An 18,669-nucleotide genomic window follows, 5' to 3' on the forward strand; every position below is an offset into this window, starting at 1 on the left:
CTACACGGGAGGAGCTGGTCAATGACCTGAAAAGAGCTGGGACCACCGTTTCCAAGGTTACTGTTGGTAATACACTAAGACGTCATGGTTTGAAATAATGCATGGCACGGAAGGTTCCCCTGCTTAAACCAGCACATGTCAAGGCCCGTCTTAAGTTTGCCAATGACCATTTGGATGATCCAGAGGAGTCATGGGAGAAAGTCGTGTGGTCAGATGAGACCAAAATAGAACTTTTTGGTCATAATTCCACTAAACGTGTTTGGAGGAAGAAGAATGATGAGTACCATCCCAAGAACACCATCACTACTGTGAAGCATGGGGGTGGTAGCATCATGCTTTGGGGGTGTTTTTCTGCACATGGGACAGGGCGACTGCACTGTATTAAGGAGAGGATGACCGGGGCCATGTATTGTGAGATTTTGGGGAACAATCTCCTTCCCTCAGTTAGAGCATTGAAGATGGGTCGAGGCTGGGTCTTCCAACATGACAATGACCCGAAGCACACAGCCAGGATAACCAAGGAGTGGCTCTGTAAGAAGCATATCAAGGTTCTGGCGTGGCCTAGCCAGTCTCCAGACCTAAACCCAATAGAGAATCTTTGGAGGGAGCTCAAACTCCATGTTTCTCAGCGACAGCCCAGAAACCTGACTGATCTAGAGAAGATCTGTGTGGAGGAGTGGGCCAAAATCCCTCCTGCAGTGTGTGCAAACCTGGTGAAAAACTACAGGAAACGTTTGACCTCTGTAATTGCAAACAAAGGCTACTGTACCAAATATTAACATTGATTTTCTCAGGTGTTCAAATACTTATTTGCAGCTGTATCACACAAATAAATAGTTAAAAAATCATACATTGTGATTTCTGGATTTTTTTTTAGATTATGTCTCTCACAGTGGACATGCACCTACGATGACAATTTCAGACCCCTCTATGATCTCTAAGTGGGAGAACTTGCAAAATAGCAGGGTGCTCAAATACTTATTTTCCTCACTGTATATATATATATATATATATATATATATATATATATATATATATATATATATATATATATATATATATGTGTGTGTGTGTGTATATTCATCACCTCAGACATTCTTTGTCATTGACGTAATCATGAGCAATGCTGGGTGTAATGCATTACAAGTAATGTGAGTAACGTAATCAGATTACTTTTTTCCAAGTAAGTAACGTTTTTTGTTTGTTTTCCCACATTTATTGTCTGGCAGCTCTCCTGTCCTCATGTTGAGGGAAATCGTGAGTAAGTGCAGAGGTGTTGTGTGCGCTGTGTGTGATGGTTATAGTTCTAGACTAAATGTGAGCATGTATTTAATCATCTCACTTGCACAAAACCAGATTCAGTATTCCTCAAAATGAATAAAATCAGTGAAATGCAAACTATTTAGCAAACCTGCAATTATTAAATGTTAAATAATACATAATGTATGTATTTAATCTCACTTTATTAACCAATGTATTTTCTGCTGACCTTCAATGATCTAATTCAATCATACTAATAAGCAAAAATGACAAACATCACATTTGTGTTTATTGCTGAAGTAGATTGTTGAACTTTCTTCCCCTGTGTCATTTCACGTTTGGTGTGAAACTTACTTTATTTTTTTATTTTTTGGACAAGACAGATTTTCAACAGGAAGTTGCATCATCTGGATCTCATGCAGGCCATGAGAAGACCAAAAGTAAGTCCTCTCAATTTAACGTCTGTATATTTGAAATTGTCACTATACTGAGAAGGTCTATCTCAACGTAATGTCGTGTTACCTAAATGATCTCTTAGATGTTATTTGTTTATTTTAAAAATATTAACTTTTAGGTAAGTCACTAGAATTTGCTCAGTGTTCTCATGCTATTAGCATGTATGCCATCTGGCCATATGTCATGTATTTTATATTTTTTGCTGAAAAACTCAATCCTGTTACTTTCAGTCCTGTTACTCACATTAAAAAATAAAAGGACTGAGTAAAAGTAACAGGAGTGAGTAGAGTCCTCTGTTTTGTTGATATCATACTATTCACCTTACGAGTTTTACAGTTGAAATTACTTAAATTGTAGACATTTGGGATTAGTTTTACAATGTGAATAGTACCATACTTACAGGGAGCCAGTGCACCACTAAGTGAAACTTTTTGTCTTTGTCTTTCTTATCTTTTGTAGAAGATGGAGAGAACCCATATGCAGCTGCCAGAAACACCTATGGCACACTGCAAGTGAAGGAGCGAAACACACCCACAACCTTTAAAAAATAAAGTTAAACCACTGTTTTTATCATTTTTGTTTGGTCCATCACTAAAACAATTGTTTAATAAATGAAAGTATAAAAAAGATAAACTTGAGGCTTTGGTCGTCGTTAAAATGGAAAAAATGGGCTTTGTGTTTTTATTAAAATACACCTTTCCTTAATATATAGTGATTTTTTAAATCACTTATATCAATTATTTGAATATAATATATATAACATATTAAACATTAGACATGCTTTTAGACATGCTTTTTAAATGGCACATGAGATCTGGTAACAGGACTGAGAAAACATGCATTAATCTTCTGCTTAGAAACCTTGTAAAAAATGAAATACAGTAAGTTACCTGAGATTGACCAATACGCATTTTGAATAGTTAAATATGTGTAGTATTAGATTCAGTGTTAAATCTAGCCTCTCCTCTCCTCTCCTCTTCTCTCACTGCGCCTCTTCTGGACGTGCGCGGAATTACACTCTTTCACCTCACAGCTGATTTGCTCGCCATCTTGACATGAACATAAACATTGATACCCTCTGCTCAATGATCGTACTATTATCTCCAAAGACCGAAAAATTTACAGCACATTACCAAAACAGCCTTAATCCTTTGTTGCAGCATCGGGAAAAAGCGAACTAACGTTAGATGTTTAGGAAATCATTGCGCACGTAGCTGAACACATGTCAGTATAATGTGGGTTTCCTGAGCGCTTGCCAAAGGTAAGATGGTTTTCTTTTCTAATACGAGGTTTCAAGGTCTTCTACATCTATTAAACTCGGAAAAACGTTGTTATCTTGTCATAATGTAAGATGTAAATCTTCATTTAGATCAGCGCTGTTAGCGAGCTGCCATGGCAACTGATTACATTCGCGTGTTTACAACCATCCTGCTGGCATTAATGCGCTCTTCCTCTATTAACACTCGGTCTTTTTAATAAAGCCATCATGAATTACTTAAAAACGTGTGCTTTGGATTGCTAATTTTGTTAATGTAGTGTCATGCTTGTTATCTATCAGATTTTGTAATGACTTAAATTAGAATTATTTTTAATAAACCAGGTCAGAAACCAGTTCAGGTGTGAATACAATCAATGTGATGCATTGATATATAGAAATAACAGACCTTTTATTGATGAGAGGTTGACACTCACTGCCAGCTGTCATTGGAGCAGATGTTTTGAAAATAAGTAAAGCATTATGAGTGTTATCAATCATGCATTCATCATTTTTCTGTAGGGATGGGAGACCTTGGAGGACCCCCATCTGCAGACTGATGGAGAGAGTCTAAATGTAGTTTACAGTAGAAATGGACCAGGACTATGAAAGACGCCTGTTAAGGCAAATCAACCACCAGAACGTCCCAGAGGGCCACCCGTCCAAGGTAAGCATTTTTTTTACTTTGTGAGCAAAAAGAAAGAAGAAGAAAAAAAGAAAACACACACATATATATATATATATATATATATATATATATATATATATATGCCAAATGTCTAATAAGATTTGTATGGAAGCTTGTTTTCACCACGGAATAAAAGTGTAAAAAGGTAATTGTGACTTTTTTATCTCACAATTCTGACTCTTTTTTTCAGAACTGTGAGATATAAATTTGCAATCGCAAGTTATAAAGTCAGATTTGTTTTTATTGTTTTCTAAAGTTTTTATTAAAATAATATATTAATGGACATCTTTAAAATGGTTTCTCCTGAAATAATTGTAGATTTTTTTTTAGATAAAATTGAATTCTATATAATGTTATTGTTACTATTGTTGTTATTCTTATATATTAATGTTTTTGTATATTGTTTGTTTTTTAAATTATTGTAAATATATATATATATATATATATATATATATATATATATACACACAGTGCTGTGCATAAGTTTAGACACCCATGCTAAAGTTGACTAAAAAGAGGAATAAAAAATCATCTTTTGGAAATTGAACTTAATGCCTTAATTTAAAAAAATTAGGAAAAATCCAACCTTTAAGGACACCAATTTTCTGTGTGAATGAATAATGTATCGTAAATAAATAAATGTTCTTCCTTGAAATACAGGGTGCATAAGTTTGGACACCCCTATGTTAAATTCCCATAGAGGCAGGCAGATTTTTATTTTTAAAGGCCAGTTACTTCATGGAGCCAGGATACTATGCATCCTGATAAAGTTCCCTTGGCCTCTGGAATTAAAATAGCCCCACATCATCACATAGCCTTCACCATACCTAGAGACTGGCATGGAGTATTTTCCATAAGATCATCTCTCAATGCAAATCAATCTAGCTATTAGGCTAACTGAAATAAAACCATGACAATCTCTAGGTATGGTGAAGGCTATGTGATGATGTGGGGCTATTTTAACTCCAAAGGCCAAGAGAACTTTATCAGGATGCATAGTATCCTGGATCCATGAAGTAACTGGCCTTTAAAAATAAAAATCTGCCTGCCTCTATGGGAATTTAACATAGGGGTGTCCAAACTTATGCACCCTGTATTTTAAGGAAGAACATTTATTTATTTACGATACATTATTCATTCACAAAGAAAATTGGTGTCCTTAAAGGTTGGATTTTTCCTAATTTTTTTAATTAAGGCATTAAGTTCAGTTTCCAAAAGATGATTTTTTATTCTTCTTTTTATCAACTTTAGCATGGGTGTCTAAACTTATGCATAGCACTGTATATAGATGCTGTAGGCTAGTTCCTCTGAAACCCTCCACCTGCCTAGATCAGTGCTTATTTAATGTCAATTGTTACAATGTTAGTGTTATCCAGCTCAATTCAGTTTAAATTTTGTTCTCATCTGATAGCGCCAGTACAGTCTTTTAAACCCCAGTTAGGTATTTGATAATAAGATTAGATCTAGAATATTAAGAAATATATTTTGTTTAAAAAAAAACAACAATTATTACAGGACATTTTTGCACCTGAATAATGAATTTCAGAGACTTTTTTAATTCCACGTTTGATTTGTATTTAATGTGTGCATTAAAGAGAGAAAAATGGTATTTAGCAAAACATAAATGTTACACATGATGATTGTCAGTTCAGTTATGTATTACTGTTTGTGCAGTCAGGGTATGCAGCATGCAGTCCAGTTACGGTGAAATCAGGAGACAGGTTTATCCCCACGCGTGCCGGGAGCAACTGGAGCATAAACTTCCACTATGCCAATGTAAGTCACACTCACCATTCATCTGAACAGTTTACACTCATCCACAGTAAATATTAATGATAGCCAGTGCATTATTGTCATTGCACTGCTATAAACTCATGTTCATTTTTGCTTTTTTGTTTGTAGGAGAACTGTTGGACACCCAATCAGAATCAGCGGGCGAAGGATGCTAGTACAGACACGGGGAAAGGTGAAGTCATTTTGCATCATCTTTTACATGCCCTCGATTTTCACAGTGAAACAATATATATCTAATTCAGTCATGAAACTATAGAGGGCGCAGGCTGATAGGTACTTTACATGCAGTCTCCAAGCAATCTCATCATTACCTCATGGTACAAACTGATTGGCCTCTGCTGATCCTGCAGCCAATGAGATTGCTTGCTGCAATAGTCGGTGTTACCGGTATTACATGGTGTTCAGCCGCAACACCGATTACATCACTTGTCTCCCCCTCACCGTCACTTAGATTTTTTATAGTGATAAAAATCATTTAGGTCAGTTAGAGAACTTTACAATTATAAACTGAACATGTCTGCTCAATGCAACGTGAGCCGAACAAGAGTCGCAACACGGATCAGCTGCAGGAGTCAGGTTTCACCTCACTTCGCCCATTTCGCCTCACTCTTAATGGCGGAAGATTTGGTTTCAAAGCGAAATGTAAAAGCGCCCATTTAAGCGAGTTTTCATTGTAATGTTTTGTTGTTGTGTTTTTCATTAAGAATAATAATGAACCCAGCATTCAAGCAATTGTCGCCCCTCAATTGCTGCTAATTCGGTGCGTGTCCACAGGCGTTTTCAGTTCATTTCTATGGAAGTTGAGCGTCCATTGGGAATAACTGAAAATGCTCTGCTCTGCGCCAATGGACACGCACCACAAGCGATTCAAAAGCGAGGTGGGAAAAGAGGGAAAAACTCCAACATCAACCTCCCCACTGCCGGTGATGCCGGTATTACTGGTGTTGTCACATGTCGATTAACCGGTGGGAAAATATTCTCACCATCACATTCCTACTCAACATGGTTCAGTGTTTGCTGTAGGCTACTTCCTCTGAAACCCTCCACCTCCCCCAGCTCCACCTGCCTAGGTCTGCTATGGGATTTATGTATGTCTATTCATGCAGCAGCAGCATGTCTACCAAACAGAAGTTCAGAAGAACAGTGTTTATTTGACATATTTTTTTAAACAACTCATCCTTGCTGATTAAAATTATTAAACGTAAAAGAAATGTATGTATGTATGTATGTGTATATATAAGAAGAAAATAACAAAAAAGCATTATTGTGTTTTACAGATGCTGTGGCGTATGCTGCACTGCTAAGGAATGAGCTGTTGGGAGCAGGAATCGAAACCGTGCCTGATCCTCACACAGATGACCGTCGACACACCATCCTCACACAGGACACACACAGCCTCTTCAGGGTGAGTTTACATGGCAGATCCATGTGAGATTCATTGCCATGTAAAAAGCTCACTGGAGAAGCATGTTTGTCTTCTGCATGTTCTCTGCTTTTTCTCACATTTGAGTTTATATAAGTTTTAGAACTTGACTCTTGTTGTATAACTTGTTTTTCTTGTGTCTCTCAGTACACCATCCTCACAAAGAGAGTGCCTTTTGACAATGAAATCTCCCCCTATTCCCTCTCTCCTCTCAGTAACAAAAGGTATCATTCTTCTCTAATCTCTGCAGTAATTCAAAATAAAATTGAGCAAATGATAATTTATGTTTGCACTGCAAACTCATTTACTTGAAAAGTAAAAACACATAAAATGTTTAGACATTTATATTGAATTAAGTTTATTTTTATCACCTTTTTGGAAATTTGTTTTTAGTAAGTTACAAGATTTAGCGGCCACAAATTAAGAATTCATTCCTAAAACTAAATTAAGAAATAAGGGAACAAATTAGTACAATGTAGCCACGATTTAACTAAATGAGAGAATGAATGAATAAAACAAGGCCGATTTTTCCTCTCGCATGTCGTGTGTGGGGCTCCGTACAAAAATACTGTTTAAAGGAGTCATGAACTGGATTATTTTATTATTTTATAATGTTTCCTGGGGTTCCCTTATATTATTAGTATGATGTTTACATCAAAAATGGTCATAATTTAGAAATAAAAGGCATTTTTCCTACACTGATTTTAGCCCTTTGATTTGAACGCTCTGTTTGAAGGGGCGTGTCTGTGAGAGACTTCCATGTAAACGCCCACTGCTGTGATTGGCTGACATGTTTGCAAATGAAATAGCTAGTTACATGCAGAACTCGAAAACTTTACTATGTTTTTCTATAACAGCTATCGAGATTAACGAATCGTGAAAAGTGTTGATTATAGCATTATATTTAGGTCTATTCCCATCACTTGAAAGGTTGCAGAGATGAGTATTGAGCAGATGACAAGATCAAGTCTGTTGATCGCGTGAATGAAGTGATCTCATCATTGCAAGGCAGTTTCTGCACTCTCACGAATGCTTTCACCAAATAACAATGCAAACACGATATAAGTACAGTAAGAGCTTCGCTGTGCAGTGTAACAGCGTCATTGATTTTCTAACAAGTTTTGGCAAGTGTCCAGATAAACTCATGCTGTGTGATTGACAGCTTGGGCAGTTGGAAAAGGAGTGTTCTTTGATCGCTTTCTGTATGTTTAATCACAGTTTAAATAAGATTATTTTCATCCTACTAAGAGAAACGATGTGAAGTTGATCGTTTAGTCACTGGCTTGTTTTACTGATGCATAAACAGTATGGAACGATTCTGAGAGAAAGATATGTCTGAACTTGAATAATTCAGAAATCACTGATCACATATCAGGCATTAAAATAAACATTGCTGTTTTATTGGCGTTGCTGTCAGATCCATATCATAAAAGTCTGTTTGCAAAGCCTGCGTCGGAATTGCGACTGATTTACCAAATATATAATCCAAAGTGAAATGCACCGAATGCAAACAAATAATGCACTGCTGAGACATTCACATTTTTGGAAAAAAAACCACTTTCCTGGTGGAAAACTTTACCTCGTTTGGAAGATAATGGTATTGATCCTGTGTCGATTTTTACTCGTTCTGCAGCTATTCACTATTCAGTGGGCGGCGCCAAAGACGTGGTGATGTAGACGTAGGCGTTGATATTCTTCTGCAAAGGCGTTTCTTCACTGCTCTATGACGTCATAATTCCACACTTTTCAGATCCTGTCGTTTTCTGGCCTTGGTTTCAATAAAAGCTGTTTTTGGAATAACAAGGAAGTTTTGAGTTTTGAAACTTACAGGATATTTTTATAGCATAACGACCTCTTAACTGTCAAAAGATCAAGGAAAATGTGAATTCTCAGTTCATGACCCCTTTAAGAAAATGATTTTAAGCTGTTTTTCTATGTTTGTAACAGACTTTTTTACAACATTATGAATTTTATCCACACTATAGACATGCCTGTGAATTTCTTTAAAATTTTACTGAAATTAAAATTTAATTTTTCAAATTTTTCTTTTTTGTCTGCAGTCACAAACTATTGCGTTCACCCCGAAAGCCAGCACGCAAGATTTCCAAGATCCCGTTCAAGGTTCTTGATGCCCCAGAGTTGCAGGATGACTTCTACCTCAACCTGGTACACTTCATTTACAAAGCTCCATATGCTAGTTTTACAGATATTGAATAAGGGATAGGGGTCTGAAAGTGTCACCGTGAAGGTACATTATTTTAACTTTCATTTTTCAATAATGACCAGCTGACTGTAATTGGTTGCCTGGGACAGCTGTCAGTTATATAGTCTGCCTGTCATTATAGAAAAATATTTAACTGGAGAATGTGTTCATTGACCAATCAGAAGTCAGAGGTATTTCAGAAAGCTCTTTAAAATACTCTTTTAGCACTATCCAGACCTGACGTGACACAGCGACAGGCGATAAAAGATTAGTTAATCAGAGTTTTTGTCCTAACCAGTCGCGACAGCGAAACGTAACATTTATATTCTAGAAACGGTTTCTGTTTCTGCAAATGGAAACTTTTATGGTACTAGGTTATATTTACGGAATAGTTATGATCCATTTATTACTTGTTGACCACTTTTTGAACATAGACCTGAAAATGAAATTTCCAACTTCGTAACTCTTGAATGCTTTGGCGCACATAATTTTGGTCTCTTTTTAAAGATGGCTCTTGGTAGATTATTGCTGAAGTAAAATAGTTAAAAAGGTAAAACTAAAATAAAGTTATATAAGTTTAAGTTGATTATTTTGAAAAATGCATTTCAAATAAAACATTTTTAACGAAATATATATTTAGCAAAACAAAGCCATAAATCTAAAACAGTTGTGATCCAAATTTTAGGTTGCTATCTCAAAAAATGAGCTTTCAGTAAGATTTTGTTTGGGCGCAATACCAAACGTTTCCAGTAGATTTAGTTTCCTATTCGTTTTCAATGCGGTCATTTTCGCATTGAAGTGTGACTGTTTTTTCAGGGTCACTTAACCTTTTCAAATCATGTCCATGATTTTTTTGTGTGTGTTCACATAGCAAGTATCGAAACCTTTACCAAGTTTTGTTCCATTCCGAAGAAAGTAAAAAAAAAAAAAAAAAAAACACGTAACATTTTTGATCTAACAGCACCAAAGGGTTAAAATAATTTAATGCGGGTACATCATCATGCTAGACCTTTATAGCCATACTGAAATCCACAATGGATAATTCAATATTTATGAATTTGATTGTGTACCTATCCATTTCATTGCGAGTGCAGTGCGCTTGCTGAGAGACTCCGCCCACACGCCGTTCTGATTGGCTGTGATTTTTGATTGATATTGTCACGTCTGGTTTGGACAGGCTAATTGCTTGTCGCTGGAATTTTATCGCGCCCCGTCTGGTTAGGACATGGCGTAATTGTTCTGTAGTCTCCATAATATGCATGTTAACATTTGCTGTGTAGTAATTTGATTGAAAATGTTTGTGAACACAGGTGGACTGGTCAGCTGGAAATCTCTTGAGTGTTGGTTTGGGGGCTTGTGTTTACCTGTGGAGTGCCTGTACCAGCCAGGTATGAGACAGACTTTAAGACGTGATCTGGTCTGACTGTCAGTAATGAGCGTTTCATTTTACACTTCCAAACTTACACAGGTGACGCGGTTGTGTGACTTATCTGTGGATGGCGACTCTGTGACATCAGTGTGTTGGAATGAGAGGGTCAGCACAAACCTCTTACATGTTACATAAAAATATCTAACGTGTGTGCTTTGTATTTATAATATTTACTTTGTCGTTCTCTCAGGGAAGTCTGGTGGCTGTAGGGACCCATAAGGGATTTGTTCAGATTTGGGATGCAGCTGGAGGGAGGAAGTTGACCAGTTTGGAGGGACATTCAGCACGCGTAGGTTTGTGTCATGTGACAATCACTCTCTTACTTAAAACTTTTACAGGTTTAAAGGGTTAGCTTACCCAAAAAATGAAAATTCTGTCATTAGTTACAATGATGAATCGTCCTCATGTGGTTCCAAACCCAATAAACGTTTGTTCATCTTCGAAACATTCACCATATTTGATGTGCTCTATGTATCAATGTTTATATGTAAATAAAAACCTAAATTAAATATTTTCATCATATAAAGCGATCAAGTCTCTTCAGAAGGCTTTGATTCAACCCCTCGATTCATATGGATTTTTTTACGATCTCTTTACGTTTTGAAGCTTCAGGGTTTTGAGGGACAGAAATCTCTTAGATTTCATAATGAATATCTTCAATTTGTGTTCCGAAGATGAACAAAAGTCTTACTTATTTGGAACTTTAAATCATTCTCAGAACAATTTATCTGATTTTTTTTTTCACTAGGAGAGCTAAGATCTTCATAAAGAACAAATCATCTTCATCATATTATAAGAGTTTGAGTCTCTCGTGTCTCTCAGGAGCGCTTGCGTGGAATGGAGAGCAGCTGTCGTCGGGTAGCCGGGACAGAGTGATTCTACAAAGGGACGTGAGGACACCTCCTCCTGTTGAGAGACGCCTCCAGGGCCACAGGCAGGAAGTGTGTGGCCTCAAGTGGTCACCTGACCACCAGCACCTCGCCTCTGGAGGGAACGATAACAAGGTCAGTGTCAATAAAACGAGATTATCTAATAAGGAGACATAATTGAACATGCAAGACATGACTAAGTTGGCTGGGAATATGGTTTATTCAAAGAGGTTTGTGTATGTTGCATTCACACCAAATTTCGCATTAAAAAAAAAGGTAACACTTTATTTTACAGTGTCTTTGTTACACATTACATGTTGTTACTTTAGTAATAACTATAGATTATGCGTGATTACAAGTAACTAACCCTAAACCAAAACTGAATCCTAAACCTAATCCTATAGTAAGTACATGTTGTTAATTATTATTACTCAGTACTTAAATGTATAATTACACTGTAACAAGGACAAATTAAAATAAAGGGTTACACTTTATTTTAAGGTGTCATTGTTACAGTGTAATTTTTATTTTGTAGAAACCATGGAAACACTAAAGAAGCTTTAATATTAGACAGGTGAGGATACATTCATCGACAGAAAACTAATCATTGTTATATACAGCTCAACACAGTTAGTCTTTTTGTTTGAATCTCGTTTTCTTGATTTACCGCGAGAACCATATTTACCATGTCTAATATTGATCTAGCTCACTGCAGTGTGTAACAAGTGTCTCATATAGCAGCCGCCGAGCGAACACACAGAGTAGCATTATAACACCTTTCAACACACTCAAATGTATCTAATATGATAAAACAGCGCTGTGTTTCCCCACATACATGGCTGGAAGAAGCGGGTATAATAAAAGTTCCACTGCTCTCCGTGTGTCGCGCTCGTCTCTCATTAGCGGTCTCGTTTTGCTCCAACGGCTTTCGTAATGTTAATAAATCTTTAATACATTACCGATCATCCATGAATATGATTTCAGCCCGAGTCCCTTCGTATTCTCCACCGGCTGTAGAGGTGAAGACAACAACTCCCACGATTCCACGAAATCAAGGTGTCATCAAGCTACGCCTTTGATTTGAATTGCGACCTCTAGTGGCGAAAAGTTACATAGTGTGCCTCTGGGCTTCTTCGCCCGAAAACGGGCGAAAACTTGAACGTTTCGAATTGTTTAATTTTTTTGCTTCATCGGATGGGGGTGAAACTTGGTGACTTTTGTTTTATTACCTATATGAACACACAAAAAAAATCAAGGAGATTTTTAAAAAATATGGTAAAGAATATTTTCGCAGCTAGGTGGCGCCTGCTGGCGGTACACTCGGTTTTAGAGGGATTACTCAGCAGCACTCGTTAGGAGTTAATAAATGTAATTAGATGCATTAAAAAGCTGAGATCCTAATCTTTAAAATGATATATAATTTGTGTTGTTCCATTCAGTGGTTGCTTAGTAATAATTTGTTTTTCTTTCTTTCAGTATGGGAATAAATCAAATAAATAAATAAAAAAGCTATAGGCCGCCTATAGGCGGTTATAGGACATGACACAAATTAATACATTTTGAAGCCACTAGATGGCGCTCTTCTCAGTTGAACATTTTTTTTTTTAGGCCTGCACTCTATTTTGATGTGAAATGTTGCATTTATTGAAAAATAAAAAAACAAAAAATAATATATTAATTCTAATGGAAAAAATAGCTCATAAAAATTATATAATTAATGCAAAATATCATAAAAAATTCCAAAAATTCTAAATAATAATCAGAAAACATTATAGAACAAAAATATATTTGATTGGTTATCCTGGGAAAAAGTCAAGTAAGATTTTAAGGCTTCGCCTGTTTTCGGGCGGGAGGAAGCTAAGTGTGACTATAATACGAAGAAGCCAAAGGCAAGATTTAAAATTTGCAAGATTTTTACTTTAATATAACAGCTTCGAAATCATTTCGATGGTAAACAAACTCGTAGTAGGGCGAATCATCCTGATAGCAAAGCAGGGGGGGGACACGCCGCTGGCAAAACCAGCAATGCAGGTTTGAGAGGTGGCGCCCCGACAAATCTCGCCTCGACTTGCTTTACGGCACGACGTCACATACATCAACAACATATGAAGCAGCCTCTATGGAAGACACTAGCATACATTTCAGAGTCGACGAAGAAAGCGCGGTTGGAAGAGTGCAGATACGGCTCTGCGTGAGTGGTATTTACGACAGTAACGTTAAATACAAGTACTCCACAGTGACTCTAGGGGTCGCTGTTTGAGAAAAACCGAAACTGCATAGTGTGCCCTTAAACCAAAAAACTAATTAACGCAATGTACATGGACCATTTTAGAGCACCAATTTCAGATTTATTATTATTATTATTAAGAGCCTAACTTGATCAAAATCAAGACCAATTTCTTTACAAAAGAAATTTAAAAAGAACTAATAAAATTTGGTCTAAATAGCATGACACAAAGGAACCTGTGTGTTTTGTTCTGCTTCAGTTGCTAGTGTGGAACAGCTCGAGCCTGCTCCCCGTGCAGCAGTACAGCGATCACCTGGCGGCTGTGAAGGCCATCGCCTGGTCTCCTCACCAGCACGGCCTGCTGGCCTCGGGAGGGGGAACGGCCGACCGCTGCCTTCGCTTCTGGAACACTCTGACCGGACAGGCATTGCAGAGTACCGACACCGGCTCACAGGTCTGCAACCTGGCCTGGTCCAAACACGCCAACGAGCTGGTAAGAAACGCAACTACAACATCAGTCACGTCATGTGTTTTTTTTTTCCTCATGCTGGCTTTCACCATTGATGTCTATTAGGTCAGCACACACGGCTACTCCCAGAACCAGATCCTGGTGTGGAAATACCCATCACTCACCCAGGTAGCCAAGCTCACAGGACATTCGTACAGAGTGCTCTACTTGGTAAGTGTTTTATCGGATCTAATAATCTATTTGAAATAATGTAGGGTAACACTTTGTTTTACAGTGTCCTTGTTATATATGTTACATGTACTTACCATAGTAATAACAGTAAAATATGCCTAATTACATGCAACTAACCCTAAACCAAATCATAATCCTACCCTAACTCTATAGTAAGTACATGTAGTTGCTTAATATTACTCAGTACTTAAATATATAATTACACTGTAACAATGACACCTTAAAATAAAGTGTAACCTAATGTAGAAATGCAATTCATTCGTACATGCAGTGACTTTACATACAGACATAAATCTCAGGGTGAAACAACTGTCCTTATAATGAAGAAAAAAAGACTTTAAGAATACAATTCTTGAAATTTTATTAACCCTATAAAGCCTACTATAACATATTTGAACAAATATGAAACAAACACAAATTCCTTGCGCCTTTAAATTATCAACACGATCAGAACTTTGCTATGAAAAAACTGTTGTACACAATCTTCACGTGTTTTTGTGGCACACTTCTTTTTGCTGTGAAATCTTTACTGAATTTTACTTGAAAGTAATCTTACTTTAATGGATTATCCATACATACTTGTTTATGTTAAAATGTGAGTTTCAAATATGATACGTCTGGATTTTGAGGAAAATGTATTTATTCATCTCTCAATCATCATTGTATTGCATTGCGTTTTATGTTTTGCCCCCACAGTAAAAACTACCATAAAATTTATCATTTAAATATCATGGGTAGTGAGATCATGTACTATTGGGAGATATACACTCACCTAAAGGATTATTAGGAACACCTGTTCAATTTCTCATTAATGCAATTATCTAATCAACCAATCACATGGCAGTTGCTTCAATGCATTTAGGGGTGTGGTCCTGGTCAAGACAATCTCCTGAACTCCAAACTGAATGTCAGAATGGGAAAGAAAGGTGATTTAAGCAATTTTGAGCGTGGCATGGTTGTTGGTGCTAGACGGGCCGGTCTGAGTATTTCACAATCTGCTCAGTTACTGGGATTTTCACGCACAACCATTTCTAGGTTTTACAAAGAATGGTGTGAAAAGGGAAAAACATCCAGTATGCGGCAGTCCTGTGGGCGAAAATGCCTTGTTGATGCTAGAGGTCAGAGAAGAATGGGCCGACTGATTCAAGCTGATAGAAGAGCAACTTCGACTGAAATAACTCGTTACAACCGAGGAATGCAGCAAAGCATTTGTGAAGCCACAACACGCACAGCCTTGAGGCGGATGGACTACAACAGCAGAAGACCCCACCGGGTACCACTCATCTCCACTACAAATAGGAAAAAGGACAGTTGAAGACTGGAAAAATGTTGCCTGGTCTGATGAGTCTCGATTTCTGTTGAGACATTCAGATGGTAGAGTCAGAATTTGACGCAAACAGAATGAGAACATGGATCCATCATGCCTTGTTACCACTGTGCAGGCTGGTGGTGGTGGTGTAATGGTGTGGGGGATGTTTTCTTGGCACACTTTAGGCCCCTTAGTGCCAATTGGGCATCGTTTAAATGCCACGGCCTACCTGAGCATTGTTTCATGTCCATCCCTTTATGACCACCATGTACCCATCCTCTCTGATGGCTACTTCCAGCAGGATAATGCACCATGTCACAAAGCTCAAATCATTTCAAACTGGTTTCTTGAACATGACAATGAGTTCACTGTACTAAAATGGCCCCCACAGTCACCAGATCTCAACCCAATAGAGCATCTTTGGGATGTGGTGGAACGGGAGCTTCGTGCCCTGGATGTGCATCCCACAAATCTCCATCAACTGCAAGATGCTATCCTATCAATATGGGCCAACATTTCTAAAGAATGCTTTCAGCACCTTGTTGAATCAATGCCACATAGAATTAAGGCAGTTCTGAAGGCAAAAGGGGGTCAAACACAGTATTAGTATGGTGTTCCTAATAATCCTTTAGGTGAGTGTAAAGTGACAACTGATATTTATATGTATTTTATGTCAGTAGTCTGCTAAACTGTTATAAAGATCTTATTGATTTGCATTATAAGAATTTCATCTTACATTTTAGCCATATAAATATAAGCAACTGCACCAAATTGCATATTTCTACTTCAGTTTGAGTTAAATTAAGTTGCATTTTTATGAAGAATGAGCTCTATTTTCTCACAATATCACTATATGGGCCACAACAACCTGATACATCAAATATGATACTCAACAAAAAAAAACATGCATAATTTTATTTCCTTGATAGAAAAAAAAAATATTTTAACAAAAGTGTTGTTACAAGTTATTAATATTTGGAAAACTCCACCAAATCAAAGTCATGTGGTGCGACCAAGATGCAGAAAAAAATCTAACAGGAAATGATGTCATGGAGTGGAGTGACTCCTGCAGACCCTCATTGTCTGTGTGTCAGGGTCAATAAGTCTTTTAAAATATTTTTTTTTTTGGCATGGAAAGATAAGTTCCTGTTGTAAAATGTCATTTGGTGCGACTTCCCAAACACATAATCTTTATGTATTCATAAAACACTACACTCAATAAAGTGGCCAGTGAGTGTGTTTATAAAAAGGGTGAAAAAGTACTTTTGAAGAAAAAAAAAATTTATTTTAGTCATTCAATTTAAACTTCCTGAAAATAGTACAAAGGTATTTTAAAATCAGTATTCCTTATGAAATGAACAGAATATCTTATTGTTTTTTCTAAACGCTTATTTTCTTACCTTTTATGTTTAATCGAATCCAATAACAGGGAACATTTTCCAAGTGTACCAAGAAAGCTCACTTTATAGCATAGTTAAGAGACGCCGTGGCTGTCATGGTTGTCTCCGGATCCAGTTTTTAATTATGTACAAATGACCGACGAAGACAATGAGTAATCAAATCTGAGATCTGTAATGTAATAATGTTATCCTGTGTTAATTCAGACACACATCAGAAGTGAATGTACGTGTCTTGGTTGTGTACAGGCGGTGTCTCCGGACGGTGAGGCCATCGTAACGGGAGCAGGAGACGAGACACTGAGGTTCTGGAATGTCTTCAGCAAGACACGCTGCACCAAGGTCAGGCTGAGGCGTTACATTCGGACGCGTAGCTCGTCCTGCACCTCAACTGTTACCTGTCTCACATTCTTTTCGTCTGTTTCCAGGAATCCAAATCAGTGTTGAACCTGTTCACCAGGATACGGTAATTCACAGAAGTCCATCCAATCACGTGAATGAATGAAAGCCTTGAACTCGCTCTGTTCTGTGTCCTTGCATCAACTCCAGACCTTCCGACAGAGAGAGAGACCCTAGCACTTCCTCCACTCTTTTTTACTGAGCAGATTTCTGTTTACCCCATGAAAATTGAGTGAGCTTGTTGTTTATGTTAAGATTCTGTCAGTTCTTCTTATTATTGTACATTGTGGATGTCCAAACAGATGTGCTATTGTAAAAGTAGAAGTATTAATAGAGAAATGAACCTATATGACCTATATTGTCATTATCATGATTTCAGTCATGAGGTTATACAGAAATGGCTTATGAAAATTTACATATTTTATATGTGTGTATCAAAACAGATCATGAAATCTGTGAGAAATAAATGCACTTAACATTAATCCTGTGACTTTTTATGACTAACAGACAAAAGGTTATATTTACTGTACGTCTAGCAATAGTTGTATGTACACTACACTGTTTAAAAGTTTGGGGTCTGTAAGATTTGTTTTTTAAAATACTTTTCAGCAAAGATGCATTAAATTGATCAAAAGTGACAGTGAAGACGTTTATAATGTTACAAAAGAATTTTATCTCAAATAAATGCTTTTTATTTGAACTTTCTATTCATTAAAGAATCCTGAAAAAAATGTATCACGGTTTACACAGAAATATTAAACAGCATTACTATTTTCAACATCGATAATAATAAGAAATGTTTCTTGAGCATCAAATCATCATATTAGAATGATTTCTGAAGGATCATGTGACACTGAAGACTGCTGAAAATTCAGCTTTACATCACAGGAATGAATTACATTTTAAAATATATTAAAATAGAAAACAGTTATTTTAGATTTTAATAATATTTCATGTTTTTTACTGTATTTTGATCAAATAAATGTCTTGGTGATCATGAGATTTTTTTTTTAATCTTACAAAACACAAACCTTTGAAATTTTGTAGTGTAAATATGTAGGGATTTATTCAAGATTTAAAATGTTTAAGTTTCAGTGAAAACTGATCAAGCTCACACAGATTTCCGCAGAGTTGGAACAATCATCATTAATAAAAATCATTAAAACGTTACAATTTTCCGAACATCCTTAAAATGGAGCAAGTTGCTTAAGATAATAAGACTTGCATAATCACAACATTTAGTGAGCTTTATCCTAAAAC

The 18,669-nt window shown here is 36.7% G+C and overlaps 1 protein-coding gene across 1 annotated transcript; it reads left to right on the top strand.

Annotated features, from left to right (window-relative positions):
* Positions 1–2,724: 2,724 nt before the first annotated feature.
* fzr1b (fizzy/cell division cycle 20 related 1b) lies at positions 2,725–18,423 on the top strand. The gene is made up of 15 exons (XM_081373516.1): positions 2,725–2,977; positions 3,494–3,638; positions 5,334–5,435; positions 5,562–5,625; positions 6,731–6,858; positions 7,024–7,100; positions 8,937–9,042; positions 10,390–10,467; positions 10,548–10,613; positions 10,699–10,801; positions 11,331–11,512; positions 13,864–14,097; positions 14,179–14,283; positions 17,260–17,352; positions 17,439–18,423. The coding sequence occupies exons 2-15, from the start codon at positions 3,564–3,566 to the stop codon at positions 17,478–17,480; spliced, it is 1,455 nt and encodes a 484-aa protein (XP_081229642.1). The 5' UTR covers positions 2,725–2,977; positions 3,494–3,563; the 3' UTR covers positions 17,481–18,423.
* Positions 18,424–18,669: the final 246 nt, after the last annotated feature.

The sequence above is a fragment of the Scardinius erythrophthalmus genome, assembly GCF_964197995.2.
Source record: "Scardinius erythrophthalmus genome assembly, chromosome: 9".
Taxonomy (NCBI): Eukaryota; Metazoa; Chordata; class Actinopteri; order Cypriniformes; family Leuciscidae; genus Scardinius; species Scardinius erythrophthalmus.

What these genes read in the sequence shown, in the direction of transcription:
- fzr1b (XM_081373516.1), top strand. Translation starts at nt 3,564, where the DNA reads ATGGACCAGGACTATGAAAGACGCCTGTTAAGGCAAATCAACCACCAG. An exon ending in CAGAGGGCCACCCGTCCAAG is followed by an intron (nt 3,639 to 5,333) that starts GTAAGCATTTTT and finishes CTGTTTGTGCAG; the next exon opens with TCAGGGTATGCAGCATGCAG. An exon ending in GCAAGACACGCTGCACCAAG is followed by an intron (nt 17,353 to 17,438) that starts GTCAGGCTGAGG and finishes GTCTGTTTCCAG; the next exon opens with GAATCCAAATCAGTGTTGAA.